The 23,723-nt window shown below is 53.5% G+C and overlaps 9 protein-coding genes across 10 annotated transcripts; 3 read left to right on the plus strand and 6 right to left on the minus strand.

Annotated features, from left to right (window-relative positions):
• Window positions 1-257: 257 nt before the first annotated feature.
• LMH87_004045 (uncharacterized protein) lies at window positions 258-2,290 on the minus strand (the record flags this gene model as incomplete). The annotated part of the gene is made up of 3 exons (XM_056195207.1): window positions 258-1,725; window positions 1,780-2,068; window positions 2,119-2,290. The coding sequence occupies 3 exons, from the start codon at window positions 2,288-2,290 to the stop codon at window positions 258-260; spliced, it is 1,929 nt and encodes a 642-aa protein (XP_056048859.1).
• Window positions 2,291-4,101: 1,811 nt separating this feature from the next.
• On the plus strand, window positions 4,102-5,094 carry LMH87_004046 (uncharacterized protein; the record flags this gene model as incomplete). Its single annotated transcript, XM_056195208.1, has 2 exons — window positions 4,102-4,275; window positions 4,354-5,094. 2 exons carry the CDS (start codon window positions 4,102-4,104, stop codon window positions 5,092-5,094), a joined length of 915 nt encoding a protein of 304 aa, XP_056048860.1.
• Window positions 5,095-8,208: 3,114 nt separating this feature from the next.
• Window positions 8,209-9,528, minus strand: LMH87_004047 (uncharacterized protein; the record flags this gene model as incomplete). Its single annotated transcript, XM_056195209.1, has 1 exon — window positions 8,209-9,528. One exon carries the CDS (start codon window positions 9,526-9,528, stop codon window positions 8,209-8,211), a length of 1,320 nt encoding a protein of 439 aa, XP_056048861.1.
• A 745-nt stretch (window positions 9,529-10,273) lies between these two features.
• On the plus strand, window positions 10,274-11,704 carry LMH87_004048 (uncharacterized protein; the record flags this gene model as incomplete). The annotated part of the gene is made up of 1 exon (XM_056195211.1): window positions 10,274-11,704. One exon carries the CDS (start codon window positions 10,274-10,276, stop codon window positions 11,702-11,704), a length of 1,431 nt encoding a protein of 476 aa, XP_056048862.1.
• A 327-nt stretch (window positions 11,705-12,031) lies between these two features.
• LMH87_004049 (uncharacterized protein) lies at window positions 12,032-13,069 on the minus strand (the record flags this gene model as incomplete). Of its 2 annotated transcripts, none has more annotated exons than XM_056195213.1 (1): window positions 12,032-13,069. In XM_056195213.1, the coding sequence occupies one exon, from the start codon at window positions 13,067-13,069 to the stop codon at window positions 12,032-12,034; it is 1,038 nt and encodes a 345-aa protein (XP_056048864.1). The 2 variants fall into 2 exon arrangements, with proteins under 2 accessions (XP_056048864.1, XP_056048863.1); XM_056195212.1 differs by having other exon boundaries at window positions 12,032-12,304.
• Window positions 13,070-14,662: 1,593 nt separating this feature from the next.
• Window positions 14,663-15,136, plus strand: LMH87_004050 (uncharacterized protein; the record flags this gene model as incomplete). Its single annotated transcript, XM_056195214.1, has 1 exon — window positions 14,663-15,136. One exon carries the CDS (start codon window positions 14,663-14,665, stop codon window positions 15,134-15,136), a length of 474 nt encoding a protein of 157 aa, XP_056048865.1.
• A 1,097-nt stretch (window positions 15,137-16,233) lies between these two features.
• Window positions 16,234-17,471, minus strand: LMH87_004051 (uncharacterized protein; the record flags this gene model as incomplete). Its single annotated transcript, XM_056195215.1, has 2 exons — window positions 16,234-16,263; window positions 16,437-17,471. The coding sequence occupies 2 exons, from the start codon at window positions 17,469-17,471 to the stop codon at window positions 16,234-16,236; spliced, it is 1,065 nt and encodes a 354-aa protein (XP_056048866.1).
• A 653-nt stretch (window positions 17,472-18,124) lies between these two features.
• Window positions 18,125-19,207, minus strand: LMH87_004052 (uncharacterized protein; the record flags this gene model as incomplete). The annotated part of the gene is made up of 1 exon (XM_056195216.1): window positions 18,125-19,207. The coding sequence occupies one exon, from the start codon at window positions 19,205-19,207 to the stop codon at window positions 18,125-18,127; it is 1,083 nt and encodes a 360-aa protein (XP_056048867.1).
• Window positions 19,208-20,566: 1,359 nt separating this feature from the next.
• LMH87_004053 (uncharacterized protein) lies at window positions 20,567-21,890 on the minus strand (the record flags this gene model as incomplete). Its single annotated transcript, XM_056195217.1, has 4 exons — window positions 20,567-20,792; window positions 20,917-21,073; window positions 21,139-21,223; window positions 21,888-21,890. 4 exons carry the CDS (start codon window positions 21,888-21,890, stop codon window positions 20,567-20,569), a joined length of 471 nt encoding a protein of 156 aa, XP_056048868.1.
• Window positions 21,891-23,723: the final 1,833 nt, after the last annotated feature.

Consider the following 23,723-nt stretch of genomic DNA (forward strand, 5'->3'; position numbering starts at 1 on the left):
CTGATGATTGAACAAGTACATGCTCGAGAGTAATGTGCATCTCTCTCGGTTCAACAACTTGCATCGGTACAGCGGCCGCCACTGTAATGGCCCGCACCGCTTCCACTACCTAGGCTAGCCCATCCAAAAAGAGAAATCCCAGAAAACGCCATGCTCCTCCCTATGCGCTGATGTTTATGTGTGTTTGTTTGAAGAAATCAAAAGAAGAGAAAACGCCATGTGTCGCCAGAAACGCACCAGCAGACTCAGTAGCTCCTCTAGAGCTCTCTGTAGTCGCTTGGGCGTACGCGGCGCTGCTTGTTTTGCTGCCGATGCGGGTTCATGGGTTTGCGCATGTAGGCATCGTCTTCGCCTCCTCCGTTGCCGCCATGCTGCTGGAAGCCATTGCCTCCGTTCTGGAATCCACCATTCATGTTGCCCATATTCCCTCCCATGGCCATATTGCCCATGCCATTCATGTTCATTCCCCAGCCACCGTCACCAAAACCATTATTCGGACCATTGAATCCTTGCATAGGCATCATGTTTGGCATTCCCATCATGGGCATCATCGGCGGCGCAGGCATACCCATGTTCATCATGTTTGGCATACCCATCATGTTGGGCATCATTCCCCCCATGCCATTGAACATCATATTCATGTTCATGCCGTTCATACCGTTCATGCCGTTCATACCGTTCATGCCATTCATGCCGTTCATGCCGTTCATGCCGCCCATGCCACTCATACCGTTCATGCCGTTCATACCTCCATTCATCATGTTGTTCATGTTCTGTTGGTTTTGCATGGCACGAGGTCCTTTGGGAATTTTCGGGTTCTCAAGTAGCTCGTCAGCAGGTCGCTTCTGTCCAAGAGCAACTTGTTTTTTGTCTTTGTCGCTCTCTTCTGACTTTTCGGTTTCCGATTCGGCCTGCTTTGGCGACTTGGCCTTTTCCGATGAAGGTGACTCTGGCTGAGCGTCCGACTTTTCACCGTCCTGAGACTCTGGCTTAGCCTCGGTATCAGCAGGCGTCCCGGCTGTTTCCACTTCTCCCGGTGTCGCGTCTGCCTCCTTCTCGTCGGTCTTCGATTCATCCTTTGGTGAGGCGGCTGCCGGTGGATTTGCTTTGGCAGCCTCTTTCTCCTTTAGATATTCTCGGATCTTCTTGGAAGCTTCCTCATCAGGTTGCAAGTCGTCCAGAAGAACGCCTTCTGTTTGGCAGGCAGGGCAGATGAAGTCACTGTCCATAAGAGCATTGCTGATGCAGTCGTTACAGAATGTCTTTTGGCAACAGGGCGTCTTCGTTGGGTCTATGAACATCCTCTTATCAATAGAACACTCTAAGCCACGCTCCTGGATCTCCTTATCGGCAGATTCAGTCTCCTTGGAAGCCGAAGCCGACTTGGCAGCTTTGGCTTGGTACTTTTCCCACGACGCCTTATCAGGCTCCGCAATGACAAATTCGCCCTCGGCGTTCACCATGATCCCGGATGGTCTCTTTGACTCGTCGCCCTCTGACTGAGCCAGAATGTCAGACTTGTCAACTTTTTGCAGAAACGAGCGCGGAATACCCGTGGTGCGCTTCACTCGGGGTCTGTTATCAAATTCGGGGTCATCATTTGTGGGACAGCTTTGGATCCAGTGGCCTTTGTTGCCGCAACGATAGCAAATGTATCCGTTTGGCGGCTCGTGGTCAGGCACATTGACCGGTCGCTTGGCACCAGGTTTGAATACAGGAGCTTGGCTATGTATGGTTAGCATTTGTCGTCGTATATTATGCCTGTTGGGTTTAACTTACTGAGAGAGCTCTTCCTGCTGAGCTGACCATTGTTCCGTCTGAGCAGCAAACATGGCAGCCATTTTTTCCTCCTCTGTCATGGCATTGTTCATCTGGTTGATGGCAGTACCCGACGTCTTGGATGTCGAGACTTTGACAGTCTGCTCTTTCCGCCCAGCATTCTTGGCCGCGATGGGCATCTTGCCAGTGACATATCGAGCCGCTCTACCTGCACCGGGCTTTGCCGCTGGCTGGCGTCGGGCAATGACTGTGGTCGATCGGGGAATAATTGTCGTATCATCATCATAGACTGTTATGGGTTAGCTCTCAGCTCACGACGAAATAGGGGGGGAGGCCTACCTTCGCTGTTATCATCTGTGTAGATCAAGAGGTCAAAGTCCGTGCCGTCACCCAGACCACTCTTGATGATGATTTCGCGCTTGAGTTCGAATACCGAGATTCCAGTGCCATCGAACTCCACCCTCGTAGGCTCCTTTTGCGACTTGAACTTGAAGAAGACTGAAGAAGCCATTTTTCTGTGTTGGTTGAACTGGTACTTCCAGGTCGAGTTGTTTCCGATGATGTTGGCGCGTTGAGATCAGATATGGCTATTGATCCTTTGTTCGTAGCGAGATCAGTGTGTGTGTGGCAAGGGAATAATTTTTCTTTGTTTCTTTGATTGATCCTTTCTTGCACTCAATCGCCTTTTCAGGTCAAATGGAAATAATAAATTGATTGTACTTGAAAAGAGAGACAAATGGAAGGGAGAATGGGCACGCTGATGAGTACACTTGGCCGAAGCCAGTAGGAAAACGAACAGTCCCAGATTCCTCCTCACTATCAAAACAACGAAACCTCTGGCACCAGTGAGCACCTTGTTAGCTATTTCCCAGTATCTATCGAATCGTTTGCGGATGCAAAGCAGCGTATGCCGGTTTGAGTGACGCAGCAAAAACTGAGCGACGTTTCGGCAGATCACGAACCCACGAACGGGTAAGTTGGGCGCGGGTATCGGAAAGCTACGAGAAAAGGGTATAAAAAGAAGGATAAAGGTGACTGTAGCTGCCGGCCGTGTCGTTTCGGATGCCTCCGCAGTTCGGTCGATGAAAGGAAGATGGAGAGGCGCAGGTTGGGGTGAATGAGGATGAAGACAAAGTGAGGAGGCGAGGAGACGGGCGCGGCGGGCAAATTAAAGACGGGGAACTCGTACAGGAGAAGAGTCCGGATCGGGTGTACTTTAATCCGACCGGCGCTCGCCGAACTAGGAAGCCCCGTAGAGCGCCGTCACGACGACCTACCCGGCACCAAGCACACTCAAGAAAATAATGGTTAACAAGCGTGTTTCAATATCTTGCTTACTTTTCTGGGCGAAGGAGACAAGAGCTGAGTGTCCAGTCATTTCTACGTACAGAGAAAAGCCATCTCCGAGGGTGCTGCTGGTGCTGCCGCGAGTGAGCATCGGCTCACGATTGTAGCAACTCAAACGCAGAACTCAAAAGGCAAAGCCTTCGCAAAAGAACAAGAAAAAGAAAAAGGGAAGGGCGAGAAAAGAAGACGAAACAAAACCAAAGACCGAATGCTCGCATCCCATATGATGATATAGCATACAACTATTCCCTGAAAGTTGTCGGACGATGTATTGTAGCGGCGCTAGTTCCGGACCAGAGCCTCCGGATGCCGGCTGTGTGCTAAATCGCGAAAGCGCGAAGGATCGGGGGCGAGTAGAGCGCGAAACTAATAAAAACATGGCACGCAAAGCCAGACAGATAAACCACGCGAAACCGAGCGACTGCAAATGGCGGAGAAGGGCGGAGAAAGTGGACTCGCAAGACGATCTAATCGCAAGGCCGACAGCGCGAGGCCTGAGATTACCGAGCCTATATGCTTATTTTACGTGATTAATGATGGCTTGATAATCAGTTGGTAACCCTACACCTACCAGTGCGACGACGACAGAGCATCCGCATATGCAACCTGGTATGTGATTATTGCTTTACTTTGCTAGGGGGCTCATTTCATTTGGCATTTTCGATACGATTCTCTCTCTTGTTTGATAAGCAAAGCTTATGTGCCGCGCCACTCCTTGACTGTGTGTGAGGCTGTAGTCGCATTTACCCCTCTCTGCCTATATATAAAGTTCTACCTTCTCTGCTGCCATAATAAACTCATCAACTCATCAACTCAGAACGCCTTTATTGATTCATCCACTCATCAACTAAACACTCTTCGCGCAAACATTAATTAATACTGCACTTGACCATTTCTATATTACGCATTGGTCGCCCTCAACAATTCACTCTCAACCTCAAAGAACGCAAGAATAATACCAACACCACAGCAATCATGTCGCAAGTCCTTACCGTGTTTGGCGCCACTGGCAAGCAGGGCGGCTCCGTCATTCGCGCTGTCCTCGCCGATCCTGTCCTGTCCAAGAAGTTCAAGGTCCGCGGCGTCACCCGCGATGCTTCCAAGCCCGCCGCCAAGGCTCTGGCAGACCAGGGAGTTGAAGTCGTAGTGGTAAGTGCAAGGCAGGAAGCAACATGTTACTGTTGCTGAGGCGCTATGAAGACAAAGTGCTGACATTATTATTAACAGGCCGATATGTCCTCTGTGGATGCTGCTGCACCGGCGGTCAACGGTGCTCACAGCGTCTTCCTCGTCACCAACTTTTGGGAGACAGCTTCGGCTGACACCGAGTTCGCGCAGGGCAAGGCTGTCACCGATGCTGCCAAAGCTGCCGGAGTTAAGCACATCATTGCCTCGACTCTCATCGACGTCACCGAAGCTAGCAAGGGCCGCCTCCCCGGCGTCACCCACTTTGACAGCAAGGCCAAGATTGAGCAGTACATCCGGCAGAGCGGCGTCCCCGCTACCTTTTTCATGCCCGGATTTTACATGGAAAATTTTCTCAGCATGATTAAGAAGAACGAGGATGGATCTTACACCTTGAGCTTGCCCGTCTCGGGCGACAAGGCTAAGATCCCTATCTTTGATACGGCGCAGGATACTGGACTCTTCGTGAAGGCGGCCTTGAAGCAAGAGTCCCCAAGTGGCAAGCGAATCCTGGCTGCCACCGACTATGTCACCCCCGATACTCTGGTCTCTGAGTTCTCCGAGGTGCTTGGCAAGCCCACCAACTTCTTCTCAGCTCCCGCCGATGTCTTCAAGTCTTTCCTGCCACCTGCCCACGCGCAGGAGCTCCTCGAGAATATGCAGCTGCTTGAAGATCCTGGATACTACGCCGGTGCTGACCTGTCCGAGAGCCACGGGCTTCTGGACGCTAAACCCACGACATGGAAGGCCTTTGTCGAGGCCAACAAGCAGAAGTGGCTTTGAAAGTAGTATCCTGACGACGAAGCAGTAAAGGAGCCCGCCGAGTTGAGCTGTCACAACCGTAAGGTGGCAGAGCAAGGAAACACACAGCATCTAGTTATGTTGGTGGTGGTCTCAATACTTAACTTAGCTCGAGGAAAAGACAGGGAATAATGTTTTAGAATCTCTGAAAAAATAAACACTAAATATGCTAGCTAATCCATGTGGCCTTGATATTCTTCTCGCGAGTGATTGCATGATTTTGGCTCAGCTTCTCCTAGACAGCTAGCCATGTGCTCATGAGTTACAAATGCCCCACTGCAGGTATCTTATACAACTCAATACAGAGGTCGTCGCGAAATGTTAGCTATCATCAGCAAACTGCGGCTGACCGCGAAGTCTTGATGACGTTTCTACTTTTTGAGGGTTGGAAGATGCGATGCTAAGCTTTCAGTATCCAAATAATGTTGAGCTAGTCGAGGTTGCTAGCACGCCCTGGAAGGCTCACAGACAAGCGCCAGAGCAGAACCTTGAAAAAGGTACAACTTGAGATGGGGGAAAAAAGGTTGAACGCATGGAACTATTTGATAATATGATATAAAAGGGAATAGCAAATGCATAAACAAATTACCAGCTAGCTTCGGATATCTGCTCCGTAGTGTCCGGCTACGGACCGGACTCCGACTAGATAAACACCGTCTAACTCCGTCCCATTACCAATCCAGGCTCGCAACGGAAAGCGCAACTCGTAGGGTCCCAAACTTCTATAGAAAGAAAAGGATACATAGTCACCAGAGCTTGATGAGCAGATTCGAATATTTATGGTGGGTACATAGATTTGAAGCTTTTCTTTTGCAGCCGCCAGACAAATTCTACGGACCCGGGGCTGCAGGTGCACTCCGCACCGATATGGCTGCAGAAGAGAACAACCTTGTTCTTCTACGGCACGTGGCAGCCTGTCTTCCAAAGAGTATGTATATGCATAGTCTGTCTGTATCTGCACCTTCCCGGCGACGGGGGAAGCTAACCACTGCAAACAAGCACAGCGCATTCGCAGCCTCAATGGGCGGCTCTACCAAGACACAGACACAGCAGCAGAATGGTCATGGGCAGCGAAAAACTATGAAAAGGCGAGGACCAAGTCACGCAGGTCCCTACGGATTGGCTTGCTCGAATTGCTTCAAAGCAAAAAGCAAATGTGTTGCAGTGTCTGGCGCGGCGGAGACCAACGCGTGCCGAAGATGTCAACGTCTCCGTAAACCGTGCCAGCCATCGGATTCAATTCGGCAGCGTGGCGTCGAGAAAAAATTCGACACGTCCACGTCCCGGATTGCAGAACTCGAGAGCAAGGTCAATAGCCTTTTAACGCAGCTCCAGTCGCCTGGCGGAGCAGACTCGGCTGGACTAGCTCGCGCATTGATGACAGATGAGCTCGTCATGCCCAGCATCGAGGTGGATATTAACACAGACGATCAGAATGATCTCGGAGACCTCGAGGCAGACGAAACGGCGAGACACGAATTTCAGAACGATTATCTTTTGGACAAGTTCCGCTCGCAGATGCTGCCCAGTTTCCCTTTCATGCACCTCCCCAACACAATCACGGCCCAGACTTTGGAAACGGAATGGCCCGTACTCTTCAGCGCCGTAGTCTTTGTCGCGTCAGCATCAGCAGGAAAAGGTGGAAGAGGCCGAATTATGAAGAGGTTAATATGCGAATCGCTTCTGGACTTTGACCACACGCCTACGAATATGAAGAGGATAGGCCTTCTGCTAGCCATCTTGACATATTTGACTTGGGGATATGACCACATCTTCTATAACGATAGTATGCCGCGTCTCACGACACAGGCAGTATCTCTAGCCACCGAGATAATCCAGTCCGATTATGCCGACTCTGGAAGTCTGATGGAACCAGCGGCGCAACTGTTTGGGCATGATGGACCGCGAGACGCAAGCGCCACAACACGGCACGACTTCTTCCTGGACAGACGGCGCGCTATTTTGGGGTGTTTTGTGCTCAATTCCGCTGTTTCAACTTATTTTGGTCGCATAAATACTTTTCAGTGGACAACGCAGATGGAAGAAAGCCTGGCAGCTATTCGCGCCAATAAGGATTGCCCCTCCGACGGGGAGTTCTCTTTGCTGATTCGATTACAACTAGTAGGCGAAAAAGCGTCACAGGTCCTTCTACGGCAGAAAATGAAGCATCAAAACTCTATTGGCGAGGCGGCTACATCGCCAGGCATCGTGTCTCTTATGTCGCTGCGGAGCGAGCTGCAGGGGCTTGGTTCTGCGCTGCCGCCGCAAGTGGCAGATAGACGGATGGTGATGGCGCAGGTGTACTCGACCGAGTCACAACTCGGTAAAATTACACACGCCATCTCCTCGACCGTCCCTGTAATGACCAACCAATTTGAAAGAATGTTGGCCAGCATGTCAGCGGGCGAGAGTATAGTGGACGACGCTTCGAAAACTAAAACGGCGCGCAGCGATCAAATCATCAACCTCTGGCAGTGTCTACAATCGAGTAGAAATTGTGTACTGGCGCTTTTAGACTGGGATTCGGGCAAGTTTTGCCACATGTCTTTTCTGCAATGGTCACAGCTTGCTCAGAGCGTCGCATTCTTGCATCATCTTACACACACCATCGAGGATCAGGGATGGGACAGAGAGACTGTGCGCGCACGCGTTCACATGCCGGAGATTCTCGATTGTATCATTAAAAAACTTCAGTCAGTCACGGAGACCAGTGAACCAGGGGACTGCGGTAATGCTGTCAGCCACTTGATACAGAAAATGATCGAGCTGCGAACCTCTGTCACCGATCACGATACGAAGCAGCACACTACAGAGCGGGAGGCAGATGCTGCTTGGGAGCGCTTACCGACCAACGGAGGCGGACGAGGGGCTAGCCCATGTGATGTTACAAGGTTGGACGACACTTTCAGGCGCACTCGCGGGCCATTTGACTATGTTTTTGAGTAGCAGTGTCCCTCCATATAAATATCATACATGTTCGCGGGGGCCAATTTTATAGCAGTTTTCCTCCTGGGATGAGTCATTTGCAAATCGTCATTTATCAGCAAATCTCCAACGCGGAAAAAATTGCCAGGTCGCGTCACACTCGTCAGCTACTTATGTCTTGAGGGGCTCTAGTCTCATCCTGCCAGTCTGCAATGCCCAGACCCAGAGACCATTGACAAGTAGAATATCGACGAAGCTGAATACCAAACTGCCGCCAAAAACAAAAGAGTGATACGCCCAAGCCCGATCTGCATCTAGGTTGGCAGTCTGGCACACTATCGCCCATGGCAGCACATAGAGCAGGTTGCTCACCAAGCTCTGCCACAGATACCAGCGCGGTCTCGTTGCCAGTAGAATAGTGGCCATTTGCGTGGACATGGCATAGAAGATATAGCACCAATCGATAGTGCGCCACATCATGGCTGTAACGTCGGCGACCTCATCCGAGCCAGAGAGGTATCGTGCGAAAGGCCGGGCGCCAAAGAAAGACAGGAACAAGCACACGGGCACTTCGAAAATGAGGGCAAGTAGGATAGATGCTGCAGCAGGCCGCATTATAGGCAAAATTGTACGGAGGTCATTGACGACAGGCTGCAAAGTCGACGTCCCAATACTGTGTCTAAAGGCTCCCCATAAATGACCAGTGAAGGTGAGCGAGGTTTGCTCCAGGGCCTGAACCGGTACCATAATCAGACCCCAACGGATTGTATTAAACGCGCCCCAGGCCGTGGCGTACGTAGATCCCATGGAGACAATGTTGGCGACGAGCCAGAGGTACAGGATATTTCTAATTGCGGATTCAATAAAGGTAAAAAGACCAGGGCGCGCCAATACAAGCAAGAGTCGGGGGTTGGGGCGGGTTGATTCCTGACCACAGCTATGAATTCTGGAGGCGACGAAAGAGTTGCGCCAGATGAAGTACAAGACGCCGACCAAGGCAGATACGAGGTTGCAAGCAAGCAGGATGGCGGCTTGATGCAGCACCGTGGGTTTGTGGTGTCCGACGTGAAATGGCGACACAACCAAAAGATCAAGAACGATATTGACGGCAAGTTTGACACTGCTGATGATGAAGGGAACGTCCGGTCGGTCCAGTGCCCTGGTCGCGGAGGATACGGCCACCTCGACGGTGCTGCTCAACGCCGTAAAGGCGGTAATTTGCACGTAGGAGACACCCACATTTCGGATCTGGCCTGGAACAAATGACCTGGCAAAGGTCGGGGCGGCAGCCGCAAACGCGACACTCATCACAAGGCCGAGGACAGACTGTATGAGAATCAGGGTGTGCGCGAGGGCCAGGCGTTGGGCCAGACTCCGCGAGGTCTTGTCGCCGATGATGACCCAGGCAAGCGCGAGGGAGCCCCTCGTTGATGATTTCGACCATGACGCCAATGTAGGTGTACGTGTCGGTAGTGGCGACGAGGGAAACATCGATGCGAGCTACCCACAGCTTGGAGAGGGTGTTGTAGAGGGCCGGGAGGATAAACGAGGCCAGATTGAAGAGTAGAGCGCGGACGAAGGGCCTGACGTAGGCTGGACCGCTGGCCGCGGCGGCGGGAGTGACTTGCGCAGCGTCGGGTCCATGATCCGCATCAACAACCGCTGTGGGCAATGCAGCTCTTGAGTTGCCCTTGTTTCCACTCGGAGGGTTCGGTAGCATTTTCTTTTCTCGCTTCTCGGAGACGAACTAATTAGTTAGTCGATACAGAGAGGAGCTGGCGGGGTGTTGGCGGCGGGGGCGTGGAGACGCAATACCACAGAGGCGAGGACAAAAGGCCTGCGGTTGTCAGGCTAACACTGCGCCAAAGAGGAGCACCCAGAAGACGGCTCTGGAGAAAATTGGTCAAAAGTCCTCTAACGTTGCAAAGCTGGCGTTCGTTCATTGGGCGTGCTGCCGTCGATAACCGTCTCTGCCCCGCCATCTGCAGCGAAATCCAAATCCAACTTGCATCACTCGTCAGCGCCGAAAAAAAGGTAGGGCGACATGCCCCGCACTCGACTTGCACGCATTGCTGTGCCTCGCTGTCGTCAAGCTCAACCTCTCTCCCGCCACATCACCACCACCACCGCTCGACCGTTGCTGTCTGTACCGAAAAGCTTGCCGTTTCAGACACCGTTCTCGCCCTCCCGCCGATCATACCTCACAGACTCCATCCGCGCGCACCAGGCACAGAAAATGGCGCCCAGCCTCGACGGATACTTCAAGCAGGTCGACGACCTCAGCGACGCCTTCATTGAGCGTCTGCGCAAGGCCGTCGCCATCCCCTCCATCTCGGCCGAGGATGCCCGCCGCCCGGACGTCGTCCGCATGGGCCACTGGCTCGCCGACGAGCTCCAGGGTCTCGGCGCCGAGGTCGAGCTGCGCCCGCTCGGCAAGCAGCCGCACAAGGAGCACCTCGAGCTGCCGCCCGTCGTCGTCGCCCGCTACGGCCGCGACAAGGCCAAGCGCACCATCCTCGTCTACGGCCACTACGACGTCCAGCCCGCCGACAAGAGCGACGGCTGGGCCACCGAGCCCTTTGACCTGACCGTCGACGACAAGGGCCGCATGTTTGGCCGCGGCTCGACCGACGACAAGGGCCCCGTCCTCGGCTGGCTCAACGCCATCGAGGCCCACCAAAAGGCCGGCGTCGACTTCCCCGTCAACCTGCTCATGTGCTTCGAGGGCATGGAGGAGTACGGCTCCGAGGGCCTCGACGACTTCATCCGCGCCGAGGCCGGCAAGTACTTTGCCGACACCGACGCCATCTGCATCTCCGACAACTACTGGCTCGGCACCGAGAAGCCCTGCCTGACCTACGGCCTCCGCGGCTGCAACTACTACTCCGTCGAGGTCTCCGGCCCTGGCGCCGATCTCCACAGCGGCGTCTTTGGCGGCCAGGCCCACGAGCCCATGACCGACGTCTCCCACATCTTCAGCAAGCTCGTCGACAGCAAGGGCAACATCCTCGTCCCCGGCATCTCGGAGCAGGTCGCCCCCGTCACCGCTGACGAGGAGTCCCTCTACAACTCCATTGCCTTTACCATGGCCAACCTGCACGAGTCCCTCGGCAGCAAGACCACCATCCACGAGACCGAGAAGCCCACCCTCATGGCCCGCTGGCGCTACCCGTCCCTGTCCCTCCACGGCATCGAGGGCGCCTTTGCCTCCCCCGGCGCCAAGACCGTCATCCCCGCCAAGGTCATTGGCAAGTTCTCCATCCGCACCGTCCCCGACATGGACATTGACAAGACCAACGCTGCCGTCATCAAGTATGTCCAGGACGAGTTTGCCAAGCTCAACAGCAAGAACACCCTCAAGGTCGAGTGCATGCACGCCGGCAAGTGGTGGGTCGCCTCGCCCAAGCACTGGAACTTTTCCGCCGCCGCCAAGGCCGTCGAGCGCGTCTGGGGCGTCGAGCCCGACTTCACCCGCGAGGGTGGCAGCATCCCCGTCACTCTCACCTTTGAAGAGGCTACCGGCAAGAATGTCCTCCTCCTGCCCATGGGCAGCTCCACGGATGGCGCTCACTCCATCAACGAGAAGCTCGACAAGCGCAACTACATTGAGGGCATCAAGCTGCTCGGCGCTTACCTGCACTACGTTGCCGAGGAGCCCCAGAAGTAAGACGGTACAAATGAGTAAAACGAAGCTAAAGGAAAAAAAAAACACATATATATCACTCGCGAGCAATCTATATTAGACTAGCCATATGAATATGACATGTTCTCGCTAGGTTGGTCATGGGACGAGATGTGAAATGCTTGAAAAGCAATCGGTGATATAATTCATAACTATGAGGCGGCGAATGCATCGACCGCATGCCTCGCTGGCCCTATTCCTGGTACGTTTGAACGCCAGGAGATGAAGAACCTGCTATGCAAAGCTATCAAAATGAAAATCACAAAAACTTCAACGCTAGTATTCAAGGAGACGATGGACCTCTAGACAAACTCAGGCACTCTTGTTGTCGAGCACCACCCAAGCCTCTGACGAAGCGTCATCCATCCCCTGAAGCGCTCGTAGCGTCGGCGAGCTGAGCGTCGAGCTCGCGTCGGCCGCATCCGCCTCGGACGCCGTCAGCGCCATGAGGTACTGTACCACGCTCTCCTCGTCGCCCAGGTCGGAGAAGGAAAGATTTAGAGCAAGGTCCAGGTCTGACAGCGCCGCGGTGCCGCGCGGGCGACCACCGTGCTGCTTTCGCGCCCGCGGCTTGGCGGAGCGCATCACGTATGTCGGCTCATCATGCGCGATGCTGTCGAGGGTGACACCACGGCCGCGTGGGCTTGCGTCCTTGTAGAGCAGGCCCGTCTCGTAGAGCGCCGCCACCTCGGCCTTGTCAGCGACGGCAGCGACAGATTCCGTCTGCACGTTGGACGATGATGTGGGAGCGGGCGAGGCAGCCGCCCTCACCGTGTTCTGGCTATTGTCGTCGCACGGCATGGGCACCTTGCTCTTGGCGAGCGTCACGTCGTCGTCCAGATCGGCCGGCGTGTAGCGATCGCGCTTGAACGTGCGGCGCGCACCTCCACCCCGCTGTCCTGGGTAGATGCTGGTCGAGGCCGCGGCCGCGGCGGCCACGGGTCTCGAATCAAGCATTGAGCTGGATGCGATGCCGAGCAGCTCGCCGCCCTTGCCTGCGCCGCCCTGCAGCTGCAGCTCAAAGTGGTGGGTGCGCACGCTGGCGTGCTTGTGGGTGAAGGCCGGGCAGGGCGTAGCGGCGTCGGCGGCGAGCCCACCATTCAGAGCGCACATGAAGCTTAGCTTCTGGCATGTAAAAGGATCGTCGGCCGCGGCGAGCTTCTTGGCGATGGCGCGGACCTGGTGCCGGTGCGACTGCCACGGGTCGGAGGAGGACTTGGAGGGGTTGCCGCGGGCGTGGGGGAGATGGCGGTGCTCGGTGGCAGAGGATGGAAGAGTCTCCATGTTAAAATGACTTTTGGTGGTGGTAAGTTTGAGTTTGTGGTGGTGAGAGGATGGCTTTGAAGTCATCAAGCGACAGCCTTTTCGTGTAAGCCGAGGTGGCAAAGATGCGAGCGAAAAAACTATCGTTTAACTACAGAGTGGGGAGCAATTTGATAAAAGCGAGAAGAGACGCCCTTTTATGTTAAAATCCGACAACTAAGATCTCATCTCCTATTTGCCACCTCCTGGGTGGAAGCGCACCCTTGAGTTGCTGAGCAAGCAATCTTGGGGTTGGCGCAGCCACGCTGGTGAGTCACTGGGGAGTGAGTCAAGTCGTAGCCGTGGACTATTTCCCTTTTGGTCCAGCGCAGATGACAATGAATTTCATCACTGTCATGGAATCAACGAGCAAAGAAAGCCAATTCTGTCAGCCTGGAATGAGTTTTTCATGCAAAATCAAATTCATATGAACTTTGAGCAAAAGAGCAAGCCACGGCAGGGCCGCCCACGAAGCTTAAGAAAAAGTGGCGTGGATGCCAGGCAGTCAGCCAGCTGCAGTTTCAGCATCAATTTGCGGATTTTTACAACGAAAGGAAAGAAAAGTTTCTGGCACAGAAATTGCGGCGCTTAAAGGCTCGTAAACCAATCTAATATTTCTTCTTCTTGAATGCTGTTTCGCAATGCCTTTTTAGTCTGACATTCGTCGAGGACAGTACGTAGCACCCACTAGTCGAGTCGGAATAGACGACGCTGTACAACTCTCACGTTTTGCTCTTAGAAACTTGCTGACTCTCCATTCTCATGATAATCAGAATGTATTTTTTTAAGGCTAGACATGATCAGCTACGCTGTGTTTTCCCAGTCTCATTGCACTCTTGGCACTTCTTGGTGGCTCATTATTGTAGCGTGCAAAATGTCACTTTGATGAGAGCAGCACTTGAAGATCTTCGATCCAAGGCAGCCTCTCTGGCAAAAGACTCTCCACTTGCTTCCTGGTGTCCCATTCTATAGCTCAATTGCAAAAGATGACTGCCATGAGAGCGCCCTTCACAGTATGCAGTCTGCACCTGTAGGCGACTGGCCAGTCGGGCAGAAGATTCAGACACAGAGCCGTCCAGTTTAAACAATAAGACACAGTCAAGATCGCGATGTACAAATATGGCTGCATTTCTGCCCGCGCGAGGAGTTCTCAGTTGAGGCGGAAAACTTACAAGAGGCGCCCAAAGGTAAATTTTCATTTTGGTCAGGCCCGTGGCTGACACTCTACATTTTGAGAGTACAGCTTGCAGCGTAAATATATCTTCAAAAGACCTCGGAGTACTTAACAACAAAGTTGAGCATGTATTTGCGCCGCAAAAGTCTAATCCATGTGCAAGAGAACGAGAAGACTCGCCATCTTGCTATCGTCTATAAAAGGACGCCCTTCCCCCGACCCTTTGGAAAGAAGTTCCTCATCCGACACAGCAACCACATACAAACTACTTCTTGGTCTGTTGACCACCCACAAACAGTCTCAAGCAAGAAACTCTTCTCTTGTATCTTCCTCTTCTCAAAGCAATCGGCCGTTACCAACCTTGTCAACACCCACAAACAACCCACAACCAACAGCCAATCGCTTCAGCAAGAAGGGGACATACAACCACGACCAAAATCACAACTCACAAACAAATCTCATCAAAAATGGGTTGCTGCAGTTCCAAGACCGCCGGCAGCCAGTCCGAGCACCGCAACGTTCGCCCTGTGCGCGCCGCACCCAACCAAACCCGCCAAGAGCAGTTCGCACACGGCCTGCAGTGGGCTCACGCAAACCGCCGCGACCCCGAAGCGGCCGAGTCGCACATTGGCGGTTGGGTCGACGGCATCAAGCAATGCTCGAAAGGAGAGAGAGGGTGCTCGTCCCACCGATGCTCTCGCCACGCCAACACCCCGCCGCCCGCCACCGATATTGGCGCTTGGGTCAGCAGCGTCCCAAAGCAATGCCCCAAAGGAAAGGGCAGGGCCCACGGGTGCCGATCCTCGCACCGTGGCAGTGCCAAGATACGGGCGGATCGCGTACGGGCCGAAGCCATGGGATATGCCCGCCAAGAGTATAACCCGCGAGAGTTTAGCCGCGGGAGTTCGAATCTAGGATGGTCGCCGGAATGGAGTGAGTAAGAGGCTGTTGTGGCGCAGCCTCAACTCACTATCTCGCCGCAGCGTCGACGACCGCAACATCCTACGCGCGAACAGGAAATAGACACGGAGTCTACACGCGTACATGCAGACACACACACGTGTCAGCATGTACACCAAAAAAAAGCGATGCTTGTCAATTGGAGGATTCACATGCTTTGCGATTATTTAACCTTTTGTCTGGCTTTTTCTTCTCTATGGAATTTCCTTTTCTGCTTTGAGGGAAGCAATCAATTGGAAATTCTCAGGGAGGGCGTTGTTCTGGACGTTCATTCACTTTTTAGACCTTTTCTATGTTGGTTTATGATGGTTATGATGGTTATGATGGTTTTGTTCTGGCTCCTCGCCTTATCTTGTCGGGGAAAACTTGCTGGATTGGAATTTTATTGATGACAAGAAAAAAAAACCAAAAAAAACTCCAACAAAAACATACAATAAAATCTACAAAATCATACAAGTTTTGAATATCGATCGTGACGATTTATTGCCAAGTAATGAAGAGTGTAGATGAGATGTTCCGTAGCCCAACAAGTTCGCACGAGTCCGTCGTAGCTTACTGCAAAAGAACGGTGATACTGCCAGAGAAAAAAAGAAAAAGAGTAACAAAAACTTGTATCGTGGCCTCTACCAAAAAAAGAAGGTTCTTTGCGCAAAGTTTCCAGCATGACGTACATGAACCTCGATGCCCAAGGGAAGGCGCGAAACGACAACTTGGCAACTGGTGGTGCTGCATGGCGTACGAGGACAGAGCTGTGATACCACGAAGTGATGGAAAATTGGCATCGAACTGATTGCTCTAATCATGGCGTGACGAATATGAAGATGCTCGATATTGATATGTTCGCCTAAAGTGCCCCGAGCTCGCGCAGCAAACCACAGAAAACATCTACCCGGGCGCGCCTTGAAAATACCAGGCAGTTGTGCTGCACAGGGCGGTCTATTACAAGGCGGCAACTAGCCATCAGCGTGAGCTTCAAGACATTCTCTGAAGAGAATCCGCTGATGACCTGTCGCACAGTACATGCGATCCGGGACATCCCGCACCTATCATGCTCTGGCCCGCCTCATGTCTTGTCCACCTATATCTCGGCTGCTTCTCCCACGCACACCTTGTATTTTCTTCTCTTTCTTCTTGTAGCAAGCCAACACATCACCGTTTCTACTCCTTCCAAGGTATGTCGACCACCTATGCGGTTTGAGCATCTAGACCATAGACCCCCAGTATCAGTCGCAACTCCTCGACGGCCGCTCTGTCACTCTCCACCGCGGCCTCCCTGCTGACCCCTCCCCCGCCATAGTTGCGCACCAGCCACGGCCGCTGGCTGTCGTCAATATCGACGCTCTCCATCAAGCGGTCAGACATGTAGCCCCCGGCGCAGCCCACCGCGCCGCCCCAGACCAGGCCGTTCTCGTGCAGCAGCGTGAGCGTGTTCAGCAGCTGGGTTGACCACTCCTTCTGGCGCTCCGCCCCCGGCCACCGCTCGCCGCGCAGGACTGCCCAGCTGCAAGCCCCACGCATGTGATCGACGAGGCCGCCGACGAGCTGCACGAAGCATTCCGACCAGCGCGTCACTCGGTGGTACACGTAGCCGTGTAGCCGCGGGACACACAAGCTCGAGCGGGCAGGAGAGGCGAGTATGCTTGCGCGGATCTGGTTCGCGGCACCGAGCGTGCTGAGCATCGGGAACAGGCTTGACCGTTGCCTCCCGGCGATGCCAATGTCCCGGAAGGCCAGGCACGTGAACCGTCGGTTGTTTGGGAGGGTCACGGTGCCTTGGATAGCATTGATGGTGAGAAAGTCGCTGATGATTGTGAGCTCATCCGTCCAAACGGATATGAGATCGGGGTAGATGCTCGTAGTATCCTCTGGTATATTAGCCGGTGGATCCATTCTGCGCCTCAACGTCTCGAGAAAGGGACTGCCACCGCGAGTCTGCCTGAGGGCAAGGACGGTCACACCATCGTAGATCGACCAAGCTACGGAATGGCGGTGGCCGACGGGATCAGGCCTGCTCAGTGGCGACCGCCGCGCCGGTACGACCCCAGCAAGCAGAGGCGACAAGTATTGTTTTATACGCTGCTTGCCTCGCCGGATCTCGTCTATGTTCGGTTCGTCATATTCCTTCGTGATCGCTCGATCGATGTTGTCGAGCAGCGTGCGGCGCAGCCTTCTGAACTCGCCGCGCGGGTTGGGCTCTTCTGGCTGCGGCTGGACTTGGACGACTACCCCCTGCCCGAAATAATCCATGTGGATGATTTCTCTGTATACGTTGAGGATGGTGATGCCGTCGGATGAAAAGTGTGTCGTCTGCGACATGGCGGGTACGATCACTCAAAGCTGTCTTGGCTAGCAGGTTTGGCTTTGGTTTGGCTTTGGTTTGGCGACTGTGCTGATGATTGCTCCAAGCGTACAGACGACTCGTTTTCGAAGAAGAAGGTAGCCATTATGCCCGATGAGACGGAAGAAACGGGCTTTTGGGTATCAGGGAAGGGTAACATGAGGTTCGTGATTCACACCATTGGGGTTACTCACTGCATTGGGAACTGTGTATGCGGGAGGAGCACAAGAGCAAAGAGAGACAATTGACTTGGTATGTAATACATCAATCGTTATATCGGCGCCTAAGATTTGGAACGCTCGATGAATGCGTGTAAGGCCGTCGCAGAGCACACATCGCTTCACAGGACGCACACTACCATTTACCTATATCTCGCCTCACCTTCTCCTTCTAACAACTTCACACAGTGCCTTCCAACAGGTCGAAGATTACTCAGTGTTCATAACTTGGACTTTTGTGAGAAACAGCAAGATTCTTATTTGTGACTATTTTCTGACTATCATCCGTCGTTGCTCTCACGCCTGGTAGTAGATATTACTGACTGGACCATGCAGGGAGCAGTCAATACTAGTTAGATCGGCTATTCATTCACCAGCTTCATCATTGCCGCAACGGCCTCGAGATCTTTGCCTTATATGTACAGGTCTGCTGTGCTGTCGAAGCTGCGCACCAGCCACGGCTGCTTGTTGGCGTCGACATCAACGCTTGCCATTAGCAGCTCTAGTGGCGCTGGCGTGTCGCCGCCAGTTGCGCCGCCCCAGACTATGCCCATATCGTGCAGCATTCTGATCGTGTCGCGAATCTGCCCCGCCCATCGTTTCTGGAGCTCCCGCGACGGCGGCCGATTGCGCCTTCGCAGGTAGTCCCAGCTAGTCGCCGCCTCCATGTGCTCGAGCAGGCCGCCGACAAGAGGCCGCTCTCTCGTCGACCCGCGAGTCCAGACGTGATACACCAGGCCGACCAGCCGCGGGACTCGCAGCTTCTCGCGGAGCTCGGGGCTCATCGTCGCGCGGAACTTGTTGGCCTTGGACATGGCCATGAGCGTCGAGTCTAACCAGGAAGCGGTATCGATTTCCTGGCGCGGTAGGGAAGACCTGCTGAAGTCGCGGAGAGCCAGGACCGTGTACCGAGCCAGACACGTGTGCTCCTGCTGCTCGGAAAAGACCACAGTCGCTTGGATGCGGTTGAGACTAATGGAGTCGGTATCGACGGCGAGTGTGTGTGTTTCGTATTGCGGGAGCTGCTCAGCTAGCTCGACGACAAATTTGAGCGGTTGACGGGCCCTTTGGACCGTGAACTTTTCGAGGTAGGCTTTGCCGTTGTTGCGCTGCTGGATTTTATAGTTCAATATGCCGTCGTACATGAAAGTGGCCAGGGCCAAGTGATGTAGAGTCTCTAAACGAGGGAGAATGTCGCGGCGAGGAGACTGCTCCTTCAACATGACTGGTTCCAATAGGGGCTGCAGACCGGCTTTCATTTGCTTTCTGCATCTATCCCCGGCCTCGTTCGGGCCTAGGTAATAGAAGCGGCGGTGGTCATCAATTGCATTGAGCAGCCCGCGGCACAGCTTATTGAATTGGCGCCCAGGAGTTTCCATGGGCTCCTGTCCAACTTCTACAACGACCGCCACCCCCATGTAGTCTAAGGCGACCGCGTCTTCCCACGCGTCGAGGACGGTGACGCCGTCTTTCTCCAGGTGTCTGACGAATGACATGGTGGAATTCTCGAGTTCAAGCTCGAGTCTTTTGCGGTGCGTCTTTTTCAAAAATCAGACTGACTTCACTAGAGATATGAAGATGAGTTTGTTCTGGTAATGAAGGCGACTGTTGTGTCTAATCAGATGGAAAGCAGCGGACTTTTTATAGCAAACAGGAGCAACGCTAGGTACGTGATTGACTGCCTTGGGTTACCCACGAAATGGGTGACTATATACAGAGAAGCAAACAAAGCGCGATGAAGCACCGCCTCCGTCTCCAATAGTTTGGCGCCCGTATTCGTCCTCATGTCGTTCAGCGCAGATGGATGGGACTCACAAATGCAGAGCCAGATGGGTGACACGGCATTGTCACGCAGGTAGATTAGCGAGCGGGAATACATTGATTTGCGATGCGATCTAGAACACTGTACCCAAGTGAGTACACGCCTTTGCAGTTCCATATTTCAGATGAGGCCAAATATGATGAAGTACGCTTTCATCTCCAATAGTTTGGCGCCCGTGGTCGTCCTCATGTCGTTCAGCACAGTAATGGCATATACAAGTGCCTCTCCAGAGCCAGATTGGTGACACGGCACTGTCACGCAGGCAGAGTGGCGAGCGGGAATATATTGGCTTGCTACGTGATTCAAAGTATCGTATCCAAGTGAGCTCACATCTTTGTAGTCTCATAGTTTCGGGCGGGACCAAGTACCGTCACGCGGGTACATTGGCGAGCTGCAACATATTGGTTTGCCTCGTGGTACAGAGAATTGTATCCAAGCCGGCTCACATCCTTCGCAGTCCCCTAGTTTCATGCTCCCGTTTCTCGGATAATGCCCATTATTGGAATGAGTGCTACTGAGCACTGGGCTGGTTGGACGAGAGGTTGGGAGGTGAAGCACACAGTTTTTGCCATCGTGATTGGGCGAATAAACGTGTGCGCTCAATTTCGCAGTGTATCTCGTAGAGGGAATAAATTGAAATGAACTCAAATTAAAAACAAACTCGTCAGCGTTTGGAGATGGACAATTTTCGATGGCGGTAGACTAATGAGTGGTAGGAGAACAGGGCACTTGTATCTGTGTGTAGTAGTACCCACCAACACTTGGGTGCAAGTTGGTTGAGGCAGTATAATGAAGTGGTTACGATTAATTTACCTTGGAAAAGAAGCAGTCAATTTACCTTGAAAGGCGCATTTGTGATGAATAGTCAATTTCAAGCCCCGAGGGCTTCGTCATTAAAAAAGTGATGATACAGTAATACATTTCTTGGCACCAGGTTGAACCAGCCTAATGGCGCGCAATTTCAGATAGCAATTTGGCACATGGGCCAAACCCAAAAGCTCCAGCAAACAGGACAGGTCATGGAGACGGTTCTCTAGGCCGAGTGGCCGCTCTCCGACGAATCCGTCTTGGAAAGATCCTCGCCGGTCTCCTCCTCGAGGGGCCCGTGGACAGATTCTTCAAAGACTGGCTCAGGGTCAATGACCTCGAACTTGGTCCTAAAGTCCTTGGCATGGTGGGAGACGGTGCTGCTGTTGGAGCGACGACGGGCATTGGTAAAAGTAAAGTCCTCGTCGGCGATGTCCTCATGCAAGGTACCCCTGATGACGTGTTAGTTGTGGTCGGGTGGATGGATTGTGTTTACAGGCCATTGCATGTGAGGAAGGCGAAGTTTATCATGCATGAACGGGTATGACGTAAAGTGATGAGAAGGGAGCTGCATACCAGTTGCCTTTGCCAGCACCGTCCTTCTTGATCTTTTTGGGATCGACGTCGGCATAGCCACTCTTGGCAAAGTAACGAGGCAGATGCTCGACGGGCAGAGCGGTGCCGTCGGCGAGGCCCTTGTGGTCACGGTCGTTGGCCTTGTGGGAGCGGGTCACTAGGAATCGTCAGAACTGGTTCATATAAAGACAGCGGACTTGTCGATCGTGGGCGGTGACTTACTGATAGCGGGCAGGTGTAAGAGAAGTGTAGTGGTGTGTAAATGCGATGGATCAGGGACAATGGACAGCCAAATGCGATGGATTGGCTGCGTAGGAGGGGAAGAAATGTGTCAAAGAGATGAAGAGTGCCGTTGCAATGACTAGATGCTGTCTAGTCGATTGGGGGAGATGGATAGCTCAACAAAAACAAAAACAGTTGATGCGAGCGCGGGCGGTGGTGATGTACAGAGATGGTAAATTGGCAAAAAAAGTGGCAAGTAGTCGTGATTGAGTTCAATGTACAAGAGGTAGATGGAATCGTTGATTGGGATGATGAATTGAGATGAAATGGATTGTTGATGGGAAGAAACGTCGAGGTCAAGATGATGATGAAGGTGAGAGGGAGGAGGGGTTGGATGAGGAACTAATATAAGTGAGTCGGCAGAGGGCCCAGAAGCATGGCGAGCGCAGCGCCGAGAAGAGGAGAAGGGTCTCTCAGTGGTCCAGAGAGTCCAGAGAGTCGGAGCTGTCGTCACGCGAGCTTTACTCCAAGGGGAGGGGAGGGGAGGGGAGGGGGTACGATTTTGGGGTGGGCGTGGTAGAAGCCTGCCCAGGAGGAGGAGGAGGGGTCGGTCGATGGAGTCAATCGTTAGTTAGCAGACAGCAGTGCTACGGTGAGGCGCCGATGGTTGACAAGTACGCAGTACGCTGGTGGCTGGTGGCTGGTTGGCTGTGCATGCATGTAACTAGCTGCACGCCGAATTAACTGACCATTTGGCCGTGGAATCCGGAAAGGAGGTAACTAGGTACCTGTCTCTGCGGTGACGATGCCACGGCTCGTCCAAGTCGCCCATCGCGTGACCCGACGCAACAAGCACCTGCTTCACCAAACGGATACATCCCAGCCAGACAAAAAAAGAGGGGTCGCCCGCCCAACCCTTGTGCTTCGAGAATCAACTGGAATGACGCGTATTTTCTCCCTGGTGAACCGTCATGAAGCAATTGCCCAAGTGATTCCATCGGCAATCGGAGGTTTTTTTCCCTTCCTCTTCTCGCCCATTTCAATTGATTCGAAGCCGACGAGCAGTCTACTCATCCGACTCCCCCTGTACCGGCGCAGGGCAAGTGGACGCCGCCAGGCTGTTTCCGGCAGCGCACTATTTTGCGGGGGTGGACACTCTTGTCGTAGAAACAGCGGGGACGACGGCGCTGTCCGTCGTCGTCGCACAGTGTTGATTGAGTGACCATCACGCGCAGGACGGCCGGCGCTGGTGACGCAGTGCATGGACCAAGCCTGCGTCACGACGGGCGTGGTGATGTTTTTGATTCTGCCGCTACTTCAATTCAACAAAGGAGACAAAGAACAGACAACGTGTAATCTCGCTGGCACGCATCGACACCCGCTGGCCTCAATCAAGAACCAGACTCGACTCATGCACCCACCGCCTTGCAGTGGATATTCAGCCCGTCTACACCGTCCGCACAGCACAGCACACCGTCCCCATGCAGGGACGCACAGTGGACCACGACGCCTGCAAACGCAGCATCACCGACTCCGGAGCTCTCCATCGTTTGTCGCCTTCACTTGTCCGTCGATTCCGTCATTATACCTGCCCAGCTTGCAACAAGGTACTGTATACTCTATCGTCACAACACTGCAAGATATAATTTCGTACTATTTTGCTCTTCCTTCCCTCTCCATCCACCTTGAATAGGCACGCCCCGCTAGACTAGCTTTCGCCATCGTGGCACCACTACGTCAAGCAGTCTGACGTGAGTCTGGACGGCCGATGTCGCCATCAACCAGCAAACAGCCCAAGTTACAGTCCCAACATACGTACTTGTCCAACTCGTAACCAGCACGCGCTGGCATCCAATTGATTCTTAAAAGTGACACTCAACGTACCCCGTCTTGTCGTTCTGCGAGGTGCGCAACGCCATCTCGCAAAACGCCATTGCTTGGCTCATCGGATCTGTCCATCACGACACCATCTACAGCCCTTTTACCATTGCCTCATCAACCACAATTCTCCGACTCTATACACGTTTTCGCTCCTCCGCTTCAGCACCGCTTCACTGCCCATCGCGAGCCGAATTTCGACACAGGCCACCGTCTCCTCTTTCTCTGCCTTGGCTGCCCCCTCTGCGAGTCATCGCCCGCGTGACACTCTTGTCCCCCAACACGTATCCTCCCCAGCTCCTCGCCTCGGGGAATATTCTAGAGCAAATAACAGAGCCAAGCCTCAGCACCAGCAACACACCCCTCCCCTCCACCCCTCATTCGCAGTCCCTGCAGCCTCACAAACTCACTCCGTCTCCGGTTGCGCGACCAACGCCCACCAAATACATGCCCGCATGATCGCGAGACCCCGCCTGCAGACAAAGAGAGCCGCCGCCCGCGACTCCCGATCTGCCTAGGCTCTGATCCACTCCCACCCAGGGAATGGCCCTGGATTTCTGCAGAGAAAAACCCGCTCTCGCACCTAATCAAGTGCTGAGCTGTTTCAACGTAAATAGTTGGGGTGCCGCTTCACCCCTCATGCACGTCGGCGACTGCGGCGTTACGACTGCAGTCAACCTCGACATCCGCATCTCGGATTCATTTGC

This window comes from Akanthomyces muscarius, chromosome 2, assembly GCF_028009165.1.
Source record: "Akanthomyces muscarius strain Ve6 chromosome 2, whole genome shotgun sequence".
Classification (NCBI taxonomy): Eukaryota; Fungi; Ascomycota; class Sordariomycetes; order Hypocreales; family Cordycipitaceae; genus Akanthomyces; species Akanthomyces muscarius.